This window comes from Carettochelys insculpta, chromosome 3 (genome assembly GCF_033958435.1).
Source record: "Carettochelys insculpta isolate YL-2023 chromosome 3, ASM3395843v1, whole genome shotgun sequence".
Lineage (NCBI taxonomy): Eukaryota > Metazoa > Chordata > Testudines > Carettochelyidae > Carettochelys > Carettochelys insculpta.
Window position 1 is genome coordinate 109,823,585 of NC_134139.1, and position 22,839 is coordinate 109,846,423.

The 22,839-nt window shown below is 44.3% G+C and overlaps 1 protein-coding gene across 4 annotated transcripts in view; it reads right to left on the minus strand.

Moving 5' to 3' along the window:
- Positions 1-22,839, minus strand: part of LAMA2 (laminin subunit alpha 2) — a 588,677-nt gene that overhangs the window by 192,062 nt on the left and 373,776 nt on the right. For all 4 annotated transcript variants that reach the window (XM_074990592.1, XM_074990590.1, XM_074990591.1 and 1 more), the window contains 5 exons: positions 21,623-21,803; positions 17,962-18,098; positions 13,906-14,142; positions 11,123-11,266; positions 758-937 (listed from right to left, as the gene is read on the minus strand). In XM_074990592.1, the coding sequence (XP_074846693.1) occupies positions 758-937; positions 11,123-11,266; positions 13,906-14,142; positions 17,962-18,098; positions 21,623-21,803 (879 nt within the window). The remainder of the gene's footprint in view (positions 1-757; positions 938-11,122; positions 11,267-13,905; positions 14,143-17,961; positions 18,099-21,622; positions 21,804-22,839) is intronic.

A 22,839-nucleotide genomic window follows, 5' to 3' on the forward strand; every position in this document is an offset into this window, starting at 1 on the left:
GTGTGTCTGTGCCTGTGTAGCTCTGTATGTGTGTATGGGACTGCACAAGTGTGCACAAAGGCATGTGGTACTTGAAACATACGGAGACCTAGGATTCTGCACAGATACACGTGAAGGTGCTCTGTTTCTGCAGAACTATAAAAACTAATGTTAGGCTCCTCTTTTTTTGGGATCTGTGGGAATATCACCATTCACACAAAACCAATTGGGGACATCAAAAGTGCAACACACTATAGAACCACAGAGGGAGATGAGGCTCAAAGAGAAGTTTATTTCAAACATTTTCAACAAACTGGATCTGTGTAGGATACATAATGCTTGTATAATATTTCTGACTGATTGGGAGAGGCAGGGAATCACTAGATTGAAACAATAACTACAATTCCTGCCCCGTTTTTTATTGCAGTTTTGAGAAATCTCCTTGTGCAAATAAATAAAACTGAAAGTTGAAAATCTGGAATTCCTCACAGATCTGCTAGCTACCATTGCTTGTGAAGGACAATAACATTCTCATTAGTGCCATATAATTTTATCATTAAATAACAAATTCAGGAAGGTACTGATGTTACAGAATTTCAAGTTTTTATATAATTAACAGAATTTCCTATTATTTTTGTAAAAATTAAGCTATGATAAATGGTAACAAGAAATGTATTTATTCTTTGCAGGCACCTTCCAGTGATTTTGCCAACACAGGAATTAGAAGCTTTTGTAAAACATCAACTTTTGTCAGAATGTAAAGAAATCTTGTCTTCACCTTCTGTCCTTCAAACTGCTCTGGAAGTTTCCAGTAAATAGGTTCTGATTGGAGATCTTGCATCACCAGTTCAATGGCAGCTACTATCTCTGGATGCTGGAATACAACCCCTCTGGTAGTACTGTCCTGAAGGTTTTCATCTACCAGTGGCAGAATCTCCTGTTCTGGCTTCAAGGTCAGCTGCACATATTAAAGGGATTAAAAACAAAACAAAAAAAAATGTTATCAAGTGTTTTTCATGTAGGCAGCCTTGTTATTCTTTTTTTTTTCATTCTCTTAAAAATGCTTGTCCTTACTTTCACACTTGACAGTGCAGCCCTTGGTCATGTGAGTAGTCCCACTAAATAGAACAGGTAAGTGTTATGTACTGTAAGGCCTCCGTCATCCAGCATTTTGCATTTAGTGCTCATGAAAGTGAGCAAAAGCAGCACTGGCTAGAAACAAATACAACATAATAAAAGCATGTGTCTGCAAACTCTTCTCAAACCTCTGCCAATGTAACTTTTTCATAAGACTTTTTATATGCATGTTGTTGCAGTCTGGGGCCGCACCTGTGCACAGAGTCTGAGGCTCTTACATTATAAGATGAAACACACCGCTCATTTTCATGTAAGATCTAGACCTAACGTTGACAGAATAATGCCGACTTTTTTGTTACACCTCCCCTTAGGTGTGATGATGAGAGGAAATTTTTCTAAGATGGAGACTGATTAGTTGTCTATGTGATACTGTGCCACAATAACATATCTCCTTTTTCAGTTCTAATCTGTTTTGGGTCTCCATATATTTCACTGGCAAAAACAACCACCATTCAGCTGAGCGGAATAAGGGGATTTCGAAATGTGTGGGGTCCTTTCGAAGCGCTGCGGCTGGAAGCATCCTAATGCTAATGAGGCACTGAATATTCAGTTCAATGCCTCATTAGTAATCTTCAAAATGGCCATTAGCATGGCTATTTCGAAGATTTATGCCAGCATAGACACAGAGAGTTTTCAGAGCAAACGTATAATTTAGTTGGAAATTTGGTGGCACTAGAAAAACCCAGTGCTGTTCTTAATGAGCCTGTCCAATTCTTAAGCTATGTTTACACTACAAGATAATTCAAATTTATTAAAATTGATTTTGCAATGCAAAGTTTATAAATTTGAATTTGAGTATCCTCACCTCCCCACAATGTCAGCTTATTGCTGCCACACTGAATCGTCAAACATCGACTGCCGCAGTAGTGTATTGTGGGAACCTATCCTACAGTTCCCTCAGCCCCGAAGTGTTCTGAGTATTTTTGCAGGTTGCAGTGTGTGAAAAAATGCCCTGCAAGCGGTTGTGGGTATGTGATGTCATCTTCCCGCATTGCATTGCCCTCGTTCCCCTCCCATGGAAAGCAAATGGCCAATTTTCCAGGAGAAAAGAAGGAAAAGGAGGAAAAATAGGGCATCAACAAATATTGCTAAATTAACTGAAATCTCTTGCTTCTACAATTGAATTGCTTTTTCTAACTGTAGCTGTAACTGAATTATCACAGATTTTACAAAAAGCAGCAGGTGTCTGAGTCTTCTCAAGTGTCCCTCCAGCCACTGTCCCCTCTCCCTTGATTACAGAAACATAATCCCTGAAAAATAATACAGGACCAATGCAAAGCTTGAAGAAAGGGTAGGACAGTAAAGGTTTTGAAATAAATGATTTTGTGAGGCATGGTTTGTGGCTTCACAGTCCATTGCACAGCTTCTGTGCCCTGGGATCACTCAGCAGTCTGTGTCTTCTGAGCTGGCTTTCTACCCACTCTTCCCTGTGTTAAGGGGGCCAAAACATGAAGAAAGAGAAGGACAGAAAAGGTTAGGAAAAAGATTTTTGGCTTTGCACTACACTACACAGAGTTGTCCAACGCAGGGGATGGGGCTTGCCAAATTTCAACAAGCAGTCGAGCTCAGGTGGGGGTGGGGCAGCACCGATTTACTGTCAGGGTGCTGGACCCCCCACATCCTATGAGGGTGTTGGGTGGATCTGAGGATGATGGGCGTGTTGAAATTGTTCCCTGAAAATCTTTTTGTGTGGAGGAGAGTGGGGACCGTGGCTGCAGAGCCGGCAGCAGCAAGCTCGCAAAAATATTTGTGGTGGGGGTGGGGAGCCGGTTGAAGAAGTCCCCCCAGAGGCAGCAGGCTCATGAATATCTTAACTGCCGGGGGAGACTCCCCCCCGGGGCAGCAGCAAGCACGGAGTGGGGGAGCCAGTTGAAGCAGTCCCCCAGGTGGCAGCAAGACCCCGAAAATTTTCCTGCCCTTGGAGCCCTCAACACACGCAAGCCAGGATATGGTGCTGCCTGGGAGCATGGTCTGCACTGAACAGTAGGCATGTACTTTTATTGGGTGAGGGGTTAGCCACATGATGGGAAAGACCCCAGCTGCTTGGTGCCTGGAGCGGCAGAGATGGGAGGGGGAGGCCCTGCACAAATGTAAACTGCAGAAAAAGGAATTTCTTGGACTCTGTTTCATGCACAAACCACCCAGCTGCCTAGCTGCCCCATCATGCAGCAGGCAAGGGCTAGTGCCAGTGTTGAAAAAATAAATCCAAGTGCTCAGCTTGCAGAGGTAGAGACAGAACCACGGAATCATGAATTCCGTGTTGGGGCTATTTTGAATGGGTAGGTGCACCCACAGCATCGATAGCAAAGACAGAATACAAGCATGACCCCACAGCTACAGGTTTCCTGGTGCTGAATTCAAATTTGCGGGCTGCCTGTTACCTAATTCCTGCCCACCTGTACAGCAGTGGAGATGTAAGTGGCCAGAGTGGAGCGTTCTGGGGCACTGTGGGATACATATGGGACACCTCTGGAAGATAACGAATTCAATTTTACGACATGGTGCTTCACACTGGCCTTCATTTGGACTTTTAAATTTGGATTGGATGCTACACCCAGCTGGTTTTGATGATGTTACGATATCAGTATTAGTACTCCCTAAATTGACTAAAGGTATTTTCAGTGAAGACAGTCACGTTGTAATGTCGAGCTAACTGCTTTAAATTCAAATTTATCTTGTAGCCTTAGGCTAGGCTGCACCTGTTGTCCCAGTGTTGAAATCAGTTGATGGAGAGAGACTATGCTGGGCCTACAAGGTTATGGTCAAGCATGTGGAGAAATTAGATATGTATCCAGTCTTCAGGACTGAAGATCTGTGTGCTGCCTTATTTGGGTTAATACCTTTCATAGAAATGTATTTAAGTAATTCATACCACCAAATCCCTCTGGCTTATGGTTCTGAAGACTACGTAATGGTTGATATTCCTAAAGAGCGGTTTCATTACAACTGCCTCCCATTCAAAATGTCAGCAGAGCCACATATTTTTCAAAGAGCAATGGACAATTTATTCTAAGGCATGTCACATCATGACTGTATATATCTTCATTATATCCTGATTACAGGGGAATCTATGTCAGAATATTTGCAAAAATAGACAGGTACAGGTTGCACCTCTCAAATCCAGGACACTCTCATCTGGTAACATCTGGACTGCAGATGTTCCAAGACTAGAGAGACCTGGTGTTGAGGCAAGGACTGGCATCCATGGGACTGGTATGTGGCAGCCTGGTCGGAGCCAGCATTCACAGTGCCTGGGCTGGGGCTTTAGCTCTGCTTGCCCCATGGCAGTGTGGGGTTGGAGCTGGAATCCCTGACTGCTTTGCAACATTGCAGGGTCAGTGCTGGAGCCATGTGGCAGCCCAGGAAAATGGGTTGGGCTGGAGTCCCAGGGGAGCATAAGGTCGAGGCTGCTGCAGCTTCGGGATCGTGGGGCTGCCCAGAAACAGAAGCCCAGGATGTCCTCTGGTCCACCAAATTCTCTTGTTCAGGACCTTTTAGGCCTGACCATGCCAAACCAGCGAGGTACAACCTGTACTACAAAATATGGCTTATGCATGTATGCACATTGAAAGGATGAAGTGTGTTTTCCATGCTGCTGGAGTTATTGAGCTGGGAAACACCTGAGGTAAATGGCTTTTAGCTAAACAAGGAGAAGACATGGGTCACTACAAAGGCACCTCCACCAAAGTCAGAATCCAAAATGAAATGCTTTCTAGCCATGCTAAATTATTACTGCAGATCTTTACCCAGCTTGGTATCTATACTAGCTCAATTACACAACTGTTACAGAAAGGGATAAATTCTACTGAAGTCAAAAACAAGAAAGAGCTTTTGCAGAAACAAAGGAATTGCTACCATCATCAAACTTTTTAGTTTGTTATAAAATCCAGAAAGTTTTTTCAAGATGTAGGCTGACTAGTTGCCAGTGAGAACCTGTACCACCAAAAAACAACAACAACACCACCACCTCTTCTTTTTCAGTTCTAATCTGTTTTCTTTTTCAGTTCTAATCTGTTTCGGCTCTCAGGGGAGTTCATACATTCATTGCACTGCCTACATCTATTTGCATCTTTACCATTTAAAATCACATTACTGTGTTCTCAGACACACTAAGCTGCGTGAGCTCAAAAGTTACATTCTGCAGATAATTTAATGGTATTTCACAAATACAGAGATGTTAGCAACCTCCCTGAAAGAAAATCGGTAGCTCAGTGGTTTGAGCATTGGCCTGCTAAACCCAGGCTTGTGAACTCAATCCTTCAGGGGGCCATTTAGGGATCTGGGGTGCATAGATTAAAAAAATTTGTCAGGCATGGTGATAGGTCCTGCTATGAGGGCAGGCCACTGGACTTCATAACCTCAGAAGACCTGTTCTAGTTCTATGAGATAGATATGCCTACACAGCAGCATTATTTCTGAATAAACTGTTCTGGAAGAGGTACTTTAGATTAGCTTATCCCAAAATAGTGCACCTATACACAAAATGTATTTTGAAATAGTATTCAGCTATTTCAAAATATTGCACATACACACTATAGAGCCTACTTCAAAATAAAGCCCTTGCACACTCTAGTCACCTCTACACTAGCCTGCTCCTCCAAAGTAGAAAACACAACTTCAAAGTAGCACACGTCACATGTACACATGCCACACGCCACTTCAAAGTTGAAATCGACAGTAGGTGCAGAGATGTTGGAATTGCTATCCCAATGAGAAGACAGGAATAGTGCACTACTTCAACATCTAACATCGAAAAATGATGTGTGTCCCACTACTTCAAAATAGCAGGGTCCACCATGGCGGCAATCAGCTGGGACATGGAGATGTGCCGTCCAGCCCCTGCAGGGCTCTATGGTCTGTGCACACAACAGCTCTTAAAGCTCCATGGACCCGGAAACCCCATTGCAGCAAACTGAGAGTGTGCAGGCAGCAGCCATTGCATGTGCTGTCCCTGCACATCCCAGCCAGATCCCCAGCAGCCAACGGAGAGGGATGGCGACCAGGCAGCCACCTGAGTGCCTCCAGGATGCCCCGTCCTAGCCATTGCAGGGCTCTCAAGCCTCCACCTGGGGGGCAGAAAGCGTGGCCCCTCCTGGACTGAGGCTGAGCTCTAAGACCTGGTGGGGCTCTGGGGCAAAGAGGAGGTGCTCCACGTAATGTGGAGCAAGCAGTGGAATGCATCCACCTTTGCCCTTTTGCCTGAGGGTCTGACTGCCCTGGGTCACCCTGCCTGAACTCCTGACCACGTCCACACAAGGTCAAGGAGCTGCAGAAGGGTTATGCCCCGACTCAGAACTCGGCCAGCTGGTCGTGGGCCACCCCTGCTGCTTGCCCCATAACCGGGAGCTCAGGGTCATCCTGGGCCCCCAGGACACCTCCTCCCCCGAGCCCCGGCCATCCTGGACACCACGGTTGAGGAGCCCCAGCAGGTCACGGAGCAGGAGCCCTATCCAGAGGCCAGCCTCACCACACAAGGGCCACAGCCAGAGCTGGGCACTGAGGCGGAGTGGTCCAGCAAGGAGGGGATTCTGGTCATTGACCTCCCCTCCCACCCCTCCAGCCGGGCATCTGCCCAACAGGCTTTCCCCAGCTGCAGCAGTGGACCATCAGGTATGTACCCCACAGGGCACATCCCCTGCAGCATGGGGCAGGGGCACAATACATGACCAGGGGTTCCCCACACCCCAGCAGAGCCCGGCCCGCCCAGGCCCAGGAAGACCATGGCCCCAGGATGGCAGCACAGCTCCCAATGCCCATCAGCATCCACTCCCACAGACAGTGCCATGCCCTGCCACTGGGGCGGGAGGGGTGGGAGGGCAGAACACACAAAGGGGCTGGCCACTGGGCCACTGCGCCCACGGACTTGGGACAGGGGATGGAGACCTGGCACCCATGGGGGGTCTGGGGGCATGGGCCACAGAGCAGGGCTCGGTAGTCAAAGGCTTTTTCTCCTTCCCTGTTTCTGCAGCCAGGCCAGGACAGCATGGCACCATCTGTGGTCCCAGACACCAACCCCCGGAGGCATTGGATAGCGGCGGCTGGGAGGAACCACCTGCATTGGGATGGGCCCACTTTCACCAGAACCAGAGGTGAATGGCTGGGGAGCCACTCATGGCCATTCTCTTCGATACCATGTTGAACTTGTGGAGTGGCACCTCCACTTTGAGGAGGGGGAGGCCACCTGGTTCCAGGAAGCCTGGGGGGAGTTAATACGTACCTTCAACAACCTGGCAGCCTCGTACTGGGAGCTGGTGACTCGGCTGACCCTTCCCGCTGCCCCCCACCCCGCTGTCTCCCTGCTGCCCTTCCTGCTGTGGCCCCACTTGACAGATTGCCTGGGTGAGGAGCCCGCTGGGCCTGAATGCTGGCCTGAGGCTGAGCCCTGGCCTTACTTGCCTTTGCTCCCCACCACATCCAGCCCTGCTGGGGACCCTGAACTAGGGGGCGGACATGGGATCTGGAGCCAGCGGGGGTCACGTCCCCCTACTCCTGTCCCCTCCTGTAAATAGCTGACCCCCCTCATGTAAATAGTTTTGATCAATGTTGTTTGCTAAGCATAAGTTTTATTCAAAGGTTCACTAGTTTTCAATATAGATACAGTTTCATTTTCCCAAACCCCTGTGTGCTGTGTGCTTGTTGGGGGAGTAGCGTGGTGGGGGTGGAGGGAGTGTACGGGAGGCCTGTCGAGGGTGGCTGGGGTGAGCTCACTGGGGCCCCTTCTCAAAGTACCACCACAGGGCCTCCTGGACGTGGATCCCATCCTGCTGGGACTGGTGGCTAGGGTCGGCAGCTGGCGAGGGGTAGCCCATGCTGGCCTCGACCGCCCACCCCAGGCCTCCTACTTACTCTCCACAATATTGTGGAGTGTGCCGCAGGCACCCATGACCTGGGGGATACTGAGGATGCCCACCTCCAGATGGTCAAGGTAGCAGTGCCACCGCCCCTTCAGGTGGCCAAAGGTGCGCTCAGCCACCTGGCAGGTGTGGTTCAGCTGTCCATTGAACCGATCCTGGATGGTAGTGAGGTGGCCTGTATACAGCCACATAAGTCAGGGCTGGTGTGGGTAAGCAGCATTGGCCACCACGCAGAGGGGCATGGTGGTGTCCCATAGTGGGATCTCCCTCCAGGGGAGGTAGGTCCCTGCCTCCAGCCAGCGGCCTAGGCCCAAGTTGCAGAAGACCTGAACATCATGTGTGCAGTCAGGCAGCCTACATACACATCCTGGAATAGCTCCAGCTGTCCACCATGGCCTGCAGGACTACAGAATAGTAGCCCTTCCTGTTGATGATTGTCCCCCACTGTGCTCCAGGGCACAGATGGGGATGTGGGTCCCGTTGAGGGCCTCGAAGCAATTCAGGAACCACAATGATGCAAAGCCCATGATGGCTGCATCCAGGTCTCCGATGCAGATGACCCTCTGAAGGAGTATGGCATTCAGAGCATGGACCACCTGTGGGGAGGGGATATAGGCACCCATGAGGGTGTGTGGGGTCTGCCCGGGCCACCCTAGGCCCCCCTCCATGGGTGCCCCCCACACCAGGCCCCCCACCCCAGGCACCCTCCCCAACCTCCTTCCCTGGTCCCCCCCCCGACCCCCCCACAGCGAGTGCACGCCCAGGCGTCCTTACCTCCATGACAACGGTTCCAACTGTGGCCTTGCTAATACCGAATTGGTGTTCCACGGAGCGGTAGCTGTCTGGAGTGGCCAGTTTCCAGACAGCTATCACGACCCTCTTCTCCACAGGGAGGGCGCACCACATCCGGGTGTCCTGGTGTCTCAGGGCAGGGGTCAGTTACTGGCAGAGCTGGAAGAAGGTCTGCCACTTCATCCAGAAATTCCAGAGCTACTGATCATCGTCCCACTCCCCCAGGATGAGTCGCTCCCACCACTCAGAGCTGGTGGGGTGGCTCCAGAGCCAGCGGGGCACCTGGGGGGGGCAGGAGGGCCCGATGGTCTGGGGTGTCCCCTTTTGCCCCTGTGGAGGGTTCCTCTGACAACAGCTGCTGGGTGGCCACCCATGCTGCAGCTAGCAGGGTGTCCGCTCCACTCATGGTGGCCAGCAGGGCGTCGAGCTGCTGCTGCTGCTGCTGCTGCTGCTCTGTGTCCATTCCTGTGGGCACTGTGTGTGCGGGGCTAGTGGCAAGTCTGCAGGCCTCATGCTGTGCTGCCAAGTGTGTTTGGGAGGGGCCTTTTAAAGGAGCAGCTTACTGCAGCCCCATAAGGGCTTGTCTGCCCAGTAACCCTGTCCACAGCCTTTCCTGGCCCTTTATTTCAAAAGGGGCCATTTGTATGTGTAGACGGTCTCTTTCCATTTTTGGGGTGGCCCCTTTCGATGTGCCACATTGCTATTTTGATATTGCATGTCAATGGAGCCAACCCCAATGCATGTGTAGACACTACATGTCAAAGTAGTGTCTTTTGAAGTCTCTGCATTGAAAGACGCTACTTTGAAGTAGTACTCTAGTGTTGATGCAGCCACTATGGTATATTTTGAAATAGGCTCTATTCCCTGTCTACCCAGCCCCTATTTCAAAATAGGTGCTATTCCTCGTGCAATGCGGTTTACCTTTTCTGAAATAAGACATGCTCTATTTTGATATTATTTCAAAGTAACAATTGTGTTGTGGAGATGCTAACATAGATGCTATTTTGAAATAACTTTGCTGTGTGGAGATACCCTAATATGGCAGCTAAATCATTCAAAAGAAAACTGGAGTAATTTTTGACCAGAATTACTAAGATTTTTCACAGAAAGCATGTGGCAAGCTGGATAAACACAAAGAAAAGAAAAGAAAAAAGAAAAATCAGAAATGCAGACACCATAATGCTAAGTAGTCATAAACATCGGTTAAGCTAATGAAGACTTACATCTGGATTGCACTAAATGGCAGTTGGGTACTGAGGAAGTTGGGAGGCCCAGCGCTGTATTCAGTTATTGCATTGATTGTATTCTCAGGAGCTTCTGTGCACGGGGGATACATAGAAGTAGTCCTTCTAGCTGCCAACCTCAAAGTCAAGTTCCTCAAAGTGGGTCTTGCTACCATTCACCAAGCCCATCAGCCAGCAAGAAAATGGTTAACATATGTGAACTACACTAAAGGTTCTCATCATCTGTATGAATTTATGCCCCTTCAAATGGTACTGACTCAGTTTTGAGAAAGATTGGAGTGTTCAAAATTATACAGGCCCAGGTAGCTAACAATGTGAATCTTCCAAGACTTGTTTAAATCTCAGAATTCAAAGAGGGGAAAATAAAAAGAGGGGAATAAAAAACAGCTTTAAATAATGCTTCAGCTTTATAGCTTCATGAAAAGCCCAAAACAGAGTTTGCAAAATGACTGATGCTTTCATTTGCTCAGTGGTATGACTGGCTTTATCACTTTCCTCTCAACCCAATACATGTCAGATTGATAACGCTGCACCAACACAGCTCATCTGCCAAGCAGAAGAAAAGGTACCAGAGATAAACAGAGGAGTTCAGTCACCGGCACTGTCAATACAGCATAGGTTCTGTGGTACCAAGTCTTTTGATGTTCAGAGGAATTCCACCAACCCACACAAGATTTAAATAGCTCGGCATTGGTCATGTGCAATACTTTTTAAAAAAAATCAGAAGAGGAAAAATGAGAAGTTAATCAATCAAATCCACATATTTAACAAGAATCAACAATGAGCGCAACAAGTTCAGATTCTCATCAAATTCAGATTCTTCAGCATGCTGGATCTTCATAGCAAAATGTTCCCACAATCAACTACACTGCTTTTTACGGCTTTTAATAGATTTACTTTGGCTTGACATCTATTACAATATCAAACAATTTTTTTTGAACGCCCTGACCCTGATTGTCTAATGGAACATGCTCCTCTCTCTGTGTCTCAGAGCACACAGGGGAAAAGACTACTTAAACGTTTTGCCATTTCCCAGCTACCTCACTGTGCCTGACTAAAAGATGCCAGCAGGAAACAACATTATCACATTACACGGCTCAGCAGTTCCCGACTCACCCACGTGCGGATCAGCCCCTTTGCCTCACTGCACTGAGTAGTCAGGCCAAAGCAATAGCAGCTGTTGCAGCCAAGTGGGTTTTTGGCAGAGAGTAAAAACGTTCCAGACCTGCACCTGTCACAGTGGACACCTTCCACATTAACCTGCACAAGAAAAAACCACAGGAAAGAAATGTACTTATACACAGCATAAAATAAATCCAACTCTCTGCCCCACCACTCATACACAATAAGGAGGCTCAGATGGGAAGAGAAGGTTAAAGGAAAGATTGAAGGCCTAAGTAGTTCTTCAGCCTCCAATAACACAGGTATCATAACTCCATCTAGCAGATATGCATGGACAGAAAATACTGGGTCTATGTTGGTAGAAGAATGTGTATGAAAACAAACTGCACTTCTGATATGGAGTGCTTAACAGCTTATTGATGAAATCAGTAAAATTATGTTATGCCCTTTTAAAATGATGGGTTAATCAAGCCTTTTGTCTGCTACGAACTAATCATGACACGTCAGAATATTTAAGGCACAGTACTACCCATACTCGCTGAGGAATTTATTTTTATAAAAACATCAAGGGTGGAAAAATATTCCCATTTTCTCTCCTCTTCTGAGTGTTTTTCCACATCATTGAACAATATTTAAAGGGCTGAAATGTGCAGCTATTCACTGTTGCAATGTCAATAGTTTTAATTTCATTACAGCATTATTCTCAATAAGGAAAGCTAGCCATGAAGAACTTATTCTGAGCCTTTTTGAAAGGAAATTTTTAACAGTTCACAAGCAATATTAAAGAGCTGAATCTCTTATTTAAGGAATAATATTAATATAAACATAGTAGATAAGCATCTTTATTTCTATTACTAAATCAAAGTATTATAATCGAAAGAATGTTGACTATCTAATTTCATTTATACTGTTTGTTTAACATTTTTTCTAGCAGCTTAAAATGGTCAATTTCACTGCTTTTGCTCCTACTTAATTACAGTTTCTGCTTCCTATAGGGTGCGTCTACATGAGGAACTTACTTCGAAGTTAACCTAGAAGTTAGGGAGCCCAACTTTGAAGTCCATACTCCATTCCCAGGAATGGAGTAGAGCCCTATTTCAAAGTTTAACTTCAAAGTAGGGCATGTGTAGACACTTCCTTTCGAAGTACTGGGACCCTACTTTGAAATAAGGGTGGGCAGTTTTTAACTCTGAAGCTATTTTGTGGTTATGGCCATATAAGCCGCGTCTACACGTGCCAGCTACTTCGAAGTAGCCATGCCAACTTCGAAATAGCACCCTACTTCTACGTTGAACTTCAAATTAGGGCACGTGTAGCCGATCCACGTCCCGCAACATCGAAATAGCGGGGTCCGCCATGGCGGCCATCAGCTGAGGGGTTGAGAGACTCTCTCTCCAGCCCCTGCGGGGCTCTATGGTCACCGCGTGCAGCAGCCCTTAGCCCAGGGCTTCTGGCTGCTGCTGCTGCAGCTGGGGATCCATGCTGCATGCACAGGGTCTGCAACCAGTTGTCGGCTCTGTGGATCTTGTGCTGTTTTCTGCAAGTGTGTCTGGGAGGGGCCCTTTAAGGGAGCGGCTTGCTGTTGAGTCCGCCCTGTGACCCTGTCTGCAGCTGTTCCTGGCACCCTTATTTCAATGTGGGCCGCTTTGGTGTGTAGACGCGCCCCTTCAGCGCCTACTTCGATGTAGTGCTGCCCAACGTCAACGTTGAACATCAACGGCACCAGCCCTGGAGGATGTGTAGACGTTATTCATCGAAATAGCTTATTTCAATGTCGCTACATCGAAATAAGCTATTTCGATGTAGCATTCACGTGTAGACGTAGCTATAATAATCCATGCTGTTGAGTTTCGGTTCACAACAATGACTGGATCACATAAATAAAAACAACAGCTTTCATTAAAAGTTCACAACTCAACCAACTGAAGAAAACATTTTTATAAGGCTTTGTAAAATCTCCTTTCTTCCTATGGGGCTATAGTTTAGGCCTAAGATCTCTTGACTAATGTCCATTTGACAAAAGAATTATATAATTTCTACTCCCTCTTCCTTAATTACTAGCTCTCTACTCTCTCTGCCTGGATATTGAAACAGGATGAAAAATCCTAAAATGGAGCCAATCTGACATAGGTACTAGAACTAGCAATGCAGATGGGGGAGCGGGTGGGGAGTTGCTGCAGGATCCCCTGGCTTAAGATGGCTTCCATAATATACTGGCTTTCAAGTTTGGTTCAAGAGCTCTTAGCACCTGCCCTATAAAAATTGTTCCACCACCCCTGTACTCTGATGACATACATGGGCATTAATAAGACACATTCTACTGCCCATACTCAACAAAAATTCTCACTGAAGAAACGTAACGTCCCAGTAAAGACTGATTAAGGACTAGGCATTTAGCCCAAATGTTGCTATTACCAAAAAGTCACTTTAATTTTCCAAAGGGCTGGTTGTATTCACTGAATATGGTTAACATGGTAACAGTTCTATAGAGAAAGGAATAAAAACCTAAATAAAAAAAATCTAAGTTGAGGCCACATTTAGGAACTTCATTTATGAAAGAGCAACACAATGTAACAGTTAAGTGTCTATCTTCCTCTAGTTGCAAGACCCACGGCCAGGATAAAAGAGTTACAAGCAACTAGCAGTGTTTGTGTTTACTGTTCGTCCCAGGATATCCCACTGACAATTTGTTGTGATGGATGAGTACAAACTCCCATTAACTCTGAAGCAGGTTCCTATGGCACCATTAAGTCAGTTTGCACACCCCATTGCCTCACCTTGCAGCTACATTGTCCTGTATGATCAACACATGAACATTTTTTTGTCTCTGCATCACATGACTGAGGATCAGTCCCTGCCAGAAAGCAGTCACACGGAATGCACTGTGAGAATTTCCAATATCCTGGCCTGCATTGCATGCATTTTTCCCCTGAGAATTCAGGGCGGCAGGAGCAGTAGCCTGTATCCAAGTCACACTGGAAACTGAGGGATCCAAGCATGCTGCAGTTACAGTCCTAGAAAGTTGAGAGACGATAACAGATTTTAACCCCATTTCTTACAGGAAGTCTTGTCATTTGCAGCACTAGAGGCACATAGATTATTTAGGAGTCTGAATTCCTATACAGTAGTGTATTTTCAATATTAGCAGCAGTGCACCTATATCAGAAGGCCAGCACCTAATCTGGGTTAGAGAGGAGCCCTGAATGAAACTGCATACATTTACAACATGGTTTTTATTTTCATCAGATTTTATTTATCACTTGAGGCTTATGCTTTGTAAATGAACCAGAAGAGTGGCTGGGTGTGCAGTCTCTCAGTCTGAGGTAGTTAAGTGAGAAATAATAATACATTTTATTAAACCCACAAATAAATCTTGACATCCTGTATAGGGCAGGCTCAGCCAACACTGCCAGAACTGCAGCTGCCATCAGTCTTAATCCCACTGCCACTAAGGCCCAACTGAGCTAGTGCAACAATTAGTAATTATGATCCATTGTACAGGCAACATGTTTCTTGATGCAGACAGAACAGACTTTGCATAGGGTCCTATAGCGAAGCAGGCCATAAGAGAAGCTCAAAGACTCCAAAAGGTAGAAGAATCCCTCAGTAGTACTATTGTGACTATTCTTTAATGCTGATAGAGAACATTTAACCTTATTAGTGGTATCATGGGAACCTCACATCAGAAACTTTGTTTGCAGTACTTTGCAAAACTTTGCTTGTTCTGGTGTCAATAGAACAAGTTGCCACAGTAACTGGCATGGAAACCTGCTCACTAATACTAAAGAAGTAAAGCTGGCAAGGAAAGGGACAAAATTTGGAAGTTTAGTTTCTACTCAAAGTCTTGTTAACATGGCTAGCTACAGAATCTCATGTGAATTCAAAAGACCTGCTCACAGCACAGGTCATTTATATGACAGACATGCACTCAAACTTTACTGACTGTAACAGAAATACGAATAGTTAGCCAATGTTTGACAGGATGCTCTGTGGCCCAAGAATTAAAACCTTTTCAAAGCAGTATGCTTTGACAATAAGTTATGCTGACAGATAACTCCTAGAGAACAAATTGTTCACCACACACACACACATAGAAAGCTTGGGTTGCAACATAAAAACCTAAAAAACAATAAAATATAACGTTTCTTTTGCAAGAAATCTGTTTTATGGAGCATTCTCCATCCTGCAAGTTATGACAGGTTCTGAAACCTGCTCCACTAAGAGCTCAAGTGGAGTGGGCATTCACACTTCACCTTGGGGAAATTAGTTGCAACACGCAAGAAGGAGAGATGTGACTGATATATCTTTATTAATTTAGGCAGTGCCAAAGCAGCTGTCATGCAAACACTCTCATACAAAAGACAAAAAGAGAATGGATTCCACAGCTCCGGCAAGGGTCTTCACCTCTATTAGGCTAGTTTCAGAAGCCAAGCATTCTATATTGGAGCAGAAAGGCAAAGATTTTACAAGAGGCGCTTTATACACACTCGTAGAAGAATCTATTATGTAATTAGTCAGCAGCTTGAGCTACATCAGAAACCATCCTTTAAGGAAGGTCATTAATGGTATATTACTATGTTCAGGCAGTACACACTCTTCTTCTGGCATAATTACAGCAGTATTCAACCCCATTTTGTCAAGGTGAGTGGCAGAGAAGAGCAGATATTTGAACATGGCATAATATTCACTGTCACTAGTTTTCAGCATTGGCTGAATGATACTCACTTTCTGTCAGTGCATGTTATTACCATATCTTTCAAACCCTCCTCCTGCCTGTCTCACGTTCTCTCCTATTTCCATTCCCTCTCCTTTCTTCCCTTCTCCTTCCCCTCCTTCTCTTTCCTTGGTGGTCTGAGGGAAGGAGTGGCATGGGGATGGGAAACAGGGTGAAGGTGGTGTGTATTATGCACCTGGAACAGAAATCTGCTGCACCTGTGCTCATAAGATGTACGCAATAAGAGCATACAACTCAGTTTAAAAAGCAGTTTTTAATTTCCCTCACCGCTCTCTCCTCCCTCCCACTTGTCTCTTCCCCTGATGACTAAATACATGTTCAAGGCCCCCTTGCACTGAAATCCACGGTAAAATTCTCACTCATGTCAGATACACAACCTGAGTGAATATGTTCTGAACAAACAAGCTGCATCTACACTTGCCCCCAGCTTCTGGAAGGGGCAAGGTAATTAGCGGAATGGAAGATGCAAATGAGGCATGGATTAAAGTATCTTGCACCTCATTTGCATATCTCTGCAAGATCTTGCTTACAGAAGATCCCCTTATGGAATCAAAGCTGCCATGTAGACAGGGCTCCTTTGGAAGGAAACGGGTCCTTCAGAAGGAAAACCCCTTTCCAGAAGACCCTTCTTCTGCAAACATTTGGGTCTTCTGGAAGGGGGATTTCTGGAAGGGGGATTTCTTTCAGAAGGACCCCCATTTCCTTCTGAAGAAACGCCATCTACACTGCTACTTTTGCTTCCGTAAGGCTTTCTTCTAGAAGTGCAATCTCATGAGAATATGCAAATATGGCATGAAATACTTTAATCTGTGCCTCATTTCCATCATCCGCTCCACTTATTACCATGCCCCTTCTGGAAGGGGAGGGCCAGGGTGGATGCGGCCACACAGTATTTTACTTGTTACTCTATATCTGTACTTAATATAAACAAGCCTTGATTGTGACAGACATATCAATTTCCTCTCATACCCTGGACAAACCTTACTGCATTCTGTTTAAGTATTTTAGGAGTTTGTTGTATTAAAAATGCAAATATTTATGTATTATTGTGGGATTGTATGCAACGTCTCTAGGGAGGAGACTCAACTAATACAAATCCTGAGAAATATCATAAGCTCAGAATCTTCCTGAAACAATGAGAACTTTTAAAGTTAAGTGGGTTCTCAAGAAAATCTCTAGGGAAGGTGTACGCAAAAAATTTAACTCCTCTAGTTATGTAAAATCCACAGTCTTTCGAAGCTACACCTTGAGGAGAAGCCTGATGTCTATGAATCACCTATTACCAAGAAAAGACCCAGACTGTATAAATAAAGACCCTCAGATTCATGGGGATTGTGACCTAAGGTGGTTATGAATCTGTAATCGCTACAAACTTCTTGGGGAGTTGAAGGGCTTTTCTCCTGCTGGCGCCTGTACTGGAGTCAGGGTGTGACCCTTGGCCAGCTTATTAGCATGAGCAGGTTCTATTATTGTTTTAATGTGTATTTTTTCTGTAAGGCTTTCAGCACAAAAAGAAATGTACTTGCTCAGAATGAGCTGTGTGGTAACTTAACTGACGGTAGCTAGGCTGTTTAGAGTCTCTAAGGAAGGAAGGCAAAGCAGCCTCCTGAGTCATTCTGCCATTTTGACAAACACACAGGGTAGGCAAGGAGCTGTGCAGCCTACCCATCTGTAAAGAGAGAAAGGCGGGTCTCTGCCCAAGCGAGGTGAGGGCTGGATGATCAGAAGACTAAGCGTGGATGCCCTTGATGGAGGAATGCAAATGAAGTTGCCTTGAACTCTGACAGTAATTTTTGCAGGTGTGTTAATATACCTATAATACAGAAATCAGAAACAAACAATACCTATTTATGCATCGGCATAGATGAGCATATCTCACAAACAGGTCTGCTGATGCACCACATTATAGACTACTTGCCAAGACAGTCTGCAGTACTCCAGTACAGGTCATCAGCACTATATCGTTACCCTGATTGACACCAAACCTCACAAACACAACCTGGTGGTTCTTTACCTAAAATTGTATTGTAGCTCTGAAATAATGTACTTTGTCCTATAGAAAACATGCCATACAGAGAGAAAATAGAGATCCACTCACCTTGCATCCACTGACAATATCATGACCCCAATAATTTGGTGCACATTTATCACATTTCTCTCCTATGGTATTGGGAGGGCACACACAGTGGCCTGTGACTGGATCACAATTATTACCAAGATGGGAACACTCGCAAGCTTCAAGGGGTGGGAGAGAGAGAGAGAGAGAGAGAGATCAAGAAATAAAACAGAGAGGAAGTCACCCTCACTTCCTGATATGTAGGGAGCAAAGGTGAATCCATTTCCATCATAAGTTTCACTACATGATATTTTTTCAGGAGATAGATAGATGAAATAAAGTAACTTTTTTCCTCTTGTTCCCTTTTTAAGCTTAAGGGTTCTTCTCTACCTCTTGCTGTTTTCTGGCTTTCTCTTGAAGAGTGAGTGTCTCATTGTAGCCAAATAACTGCTATTGTAAGGTGGAGACTTTTCTTTTTTTTAAAATCCTTATCTTCCTGGTTTCCCTTTCATCTTTTTGCTTCCAAAGAGGAAGCAGACAGAGAAAAAGGCAGGAAGTCTGACCACTGAACCTACTAAAACTCCAGGTAGAGCTAATAATGTAGGCAGCAGAATCTCCACATTTTGCACTGTGATCTCCTTTAGTTGCATCTGCTTCTGAAGCAGTTAAACCAGGAGAACAGAAATCTAGCTTCTGTTCTTCACCACTTTCTGCTTTTTTAATGGCTGTGTAATAAACTCTTCATATAAAATTAGACTCTGGTTTCAAATAAAATTGTAAGTTTAGAACAATGCGGTACAGCAACAGAGGAATAAATCAATGAGCTGAATGATAATATACAGGATTTTTATGAAGAGAATGGTAGTGCTAAAGAGCTAACCTGAACACTTATTAGAGATGATGTGGCTGCTCACACTACACCAGAATTCACTGAAAAGCTATTAAATCTACAATATTTGGATTCCAGCTATTCCCAACTAATTGTGATTGAAGAAATATCAGTTAAATTTTCAGCTTTTTTTAAGCTTTGTTGGTTGGAACGGAGACATATTAAAATTCAATGGGCCAGATTATGGTCAATTTAACACTTCTGTGAAGGGTGGCACAGGACACCTCTTTATTCTATATCAAGGGTAGCAACATGGGTGGAAGAGCTGTTCCCACAGGTGGCTGAGGAGGCTCTCACCAATGCAACTGCATCGCGTACTGGAAGAAGTAATTTTCTCCAGGTCCATAGTTTATAAAACCACTGTTCAGATCTCCTGTATGATACAAGCCACAGAACTTCCCCAAATTAATTCCTGTTTAACCAGAGCATGTTTTTGGATTAACATCCAGTCTCGACTCAAAAATTGCCAGTGATGGAGAATCCACTACTACCTGTGGGAAGTTTTTTCTAATGGTTATTTGCCCTTGTTGTTAAAAATACAGACGAGGAGTTACAGGATTGTCACATTTTACTCCATCCTCACTCTCCACTGGGGCAGAAGGAGAATAGGCTTGGAACTCTGAGGCCAGGTCTACACTAGGAGGTAAAATCAATCTGGGATACGTAAATCCAGCTATGAGAATTGCATAGCTGGAGTTAACGCATCTAATATCGATTTTTGCCACTGTCCACGCAGTGGGAGGTTGGCAGGAGAAATCTCCCATCTGCTAGGCATACTGGTGTTTATAGCCATGCCATGAAAATTTGATTTAGCATATCCCCACTAGGTGAACTGAATGGAACTCCAGAAGATCAACCGTTAGCGGGTGAATCTTTCCCTAAGTGTAGACATATCCTGAGTGACTATCTGTTACCTGATGTATTTCTGTAGGGCAGCACAACAATGTACTGCTGCTAACATTATGTGTGATACAACTACAATTCAGTTCACTGAACACGTAAAGCATACCCACAAAAATATTGTTCAGAATTTTTCTATGCCAATTAATACTAGATAATGAGCACAAAATGGAGATGAAAGAGTTGTCTGTGGTTTGGTAAGAAATGCTCTCTCTAAAACAAATCAACTGCTGAAGGACATTATTAAACTTTTGCCTTGAAACTACAATGACCTCCATTCAGATGCACTCCTGTACCATACTACTCACCTGAGTATATGTTGGTATAGAAATGAGATCCAGACATCCAGACTCACTGAAGGTCTAAGTCTTTGTCACTTTAATTCTCTTCCCTGGATTTCCAGATTTTAGTACTATTCCCTATGAATGTTGTCTTGTTAAAAATAAATTGAAATTATAATGTACAGTATTTTTGTGAGCTAGCTTAATAAAATAAATTACTAAAAACAGGACTCATTTGTTGTACTGGATTCCCATACAGCAATCTCATAAATCTTTTCTCTGTGGATGTCAATAATATATTGTGATGCTTTGTTTTTTGATAATATGTCTTTGCAGATTTTGTTTTTTTATTTTGCCAAAAATCTGTAAATGCATTTCTTTTGCATAAATGCTAGATAAAAGAGGCCCAATACTTTATTCTGCACTTAACTGTTTCTTTGGTGCTCATTTTCATGAACTTTTTTCTAGCATGATTTGATATATTTAAAATCATTCCTTCTTTTCTATGCGATTCATTATTCAATTCCTGTACTTTTTGTCTTTTGAAAGAAATATAAAAAGCTTGCTAAAAATAAATGTGGGGAAAACTGCATTTTAAGAAAATTCTTCCCTGTTTTCTCTATTTTTAATATTTGTGAAAATCTGATTCTTTATAACATTTTAACTAACTTGATTTTTTTTTTTACAATGGCTCTCTCATTTGGTGCAAAGCAAGTATTTTTTCTGGTAGTTCCTAGGAATCCCACCCCCCCCCCCGCAAAAAAAAAAACCAAAAACTTCCAAACCAAAGAAAGGCAAACAAAACTCTGCAACCTTCTTACCTGGATTGCTCTTTCACCTTAACATACCATCTAAAACATTGTCTTTTTGTGTTTGAAGAAACAGAACTGAAGATTCTGCAGGGAGGGTGCTTTTGCCTGTGCACAATTTCAGACTCTTTCAATTGCTACCAGGAGCTCTGGGCTGCATGGGCCAGGCACTGTTGAAGGGCTGGCTGCGGGAGTCTGGCCTCAAGGCCTGCCCCTTACACTCAAGGCTCCATGTCTTCCGGGAGGCCCAGAGCTGCCCTGCCCCCACCTTGGCCAGGAGTAAGTAAGTCCTTAAGTGACCTTCATCTCTGACCTTACTCTTTATTTTATGGCTAGCAAGTCTCCCACATCCTATGTGAGTGCCCTAACTATCTGGACAGTGTCATTTTCACTCTTTCCCCACCTTATTTGGAGAAGGAACTTTTACCTGGGTTTCCCACACTCTTGGTACCCTAGTCACTAGGCTACTGTAGGGCTCACTCTCCGACCAGAACTTCCATCCATGACCTGAGAAACCTTCCTGACTGATCGCTGCTGCAAAAATTTTAGATGAATCCCCATTTTCTGACAAAAATAAGTTTAATTAAAAATTACCAATCTGATCTGTACCTATGCCTTTTATACATACTGATCCTAGAGCAGCCATTACTTGGCTGTAAAAGAGGCTTACTCCTTACTACCCTGTTTTCTCTCTGTATGCACCTCTGCCCACAGCAATATCTTCATCTTGGATATAGCATAGGATAGTGCAAGAAAGAACAAGTTACAGACCGAGAAGGAAAAATCTGAAACAGGACATTAAATGGGACTTGTTTTTTACATACGAGTGCATCCTCCTTCTTCAAAGTTATAAAATCCGTGAGCACAGCGATCACATTTCTTTCCCGTGACACCAGGTTGGCAATGGCACTGTCCATTCTCATCACAGTCAAAGGATTTGGAACCAAAAGAATTGCAGTTACAGGGAATGCATCCTCTAGATGACTGTACACCAAACGTTCCAGGCTGCCACATAAGATAGAGGAAGAGCATTTAGCACAGATAAAGTATATTTACAGAACAAGGAAAATGAAAAAAGTGCTGGGGGGTAGAGAGTTTATATTAGTTCTTCCCTCTTCAAAGGCAATAGTAATAATTTGAGAACATGAAGTATCTTGCTGGCACTGATCTTAGAAAGGACTTCAGGATTTGATCCAATGTTTATTATAATTAGGGCACTTTGGGTTGCTGGGTAAGTCTGCTGACTTCCTATGAGGGCCATTTCTAGAGCCTTCATACACATGCAGAAATGCAAGGCAATCAAATTGCAAACAACCTCTCAAAGCCATACTCATAAGGCATCCCTAAGTATAGCGATTTATTTCATCTGTGAGATTTTGAAGTCTGCTCTAAAAGGTCACTTGTAGAACTTTGCCATTTAACCTGTCTGGAATGCTGGCTCCATCTTGCTGAACTGAATATTTGGATTGTGATCTTATTTAAAGTTATAGTCATAAGCTAACTGAATAAATTAGAATATGTTGCAGCACAGTCTGCTACATAATTCGCACATTACCATTATGATTTTTATTACATTTGTCTGATTTAAGGCACATGCTTGCTCTCATAAAAGAGAAACGGGACTGAATGGGAGGCTAGATTTCATCTCCTTGGGCACGGGACCATTTCTCACACATTTGTCAAAGGGTAAATATGACTACAGCACTATCTGATGCACAAAAATAAATTAGAGGAAAACAACCACACTCTCTATTTTGCTGCACAAATAGGGGATAAAGGCATCAAGGTAAAAGGCCAAATGGTCCTCTGGTATAAGCAAGTGCAACTTTATGTAAATTGCTTCCTTTTATTCAAGTTTTGAGTGTTACCCACTATATTCAGGGCAATTCAATAGCCCTGACTGCCTAAGATAAAGCTATCCAAGGAGCCTCTTGCTTCTCCTCTTTTTATTCTCTTTTACTTTTTCCATATTTACCCTCCAGGGACTTTCCAAAATCAAAACTATAAGACAAATATCCTCCAATGGTTGAATATCAACTGA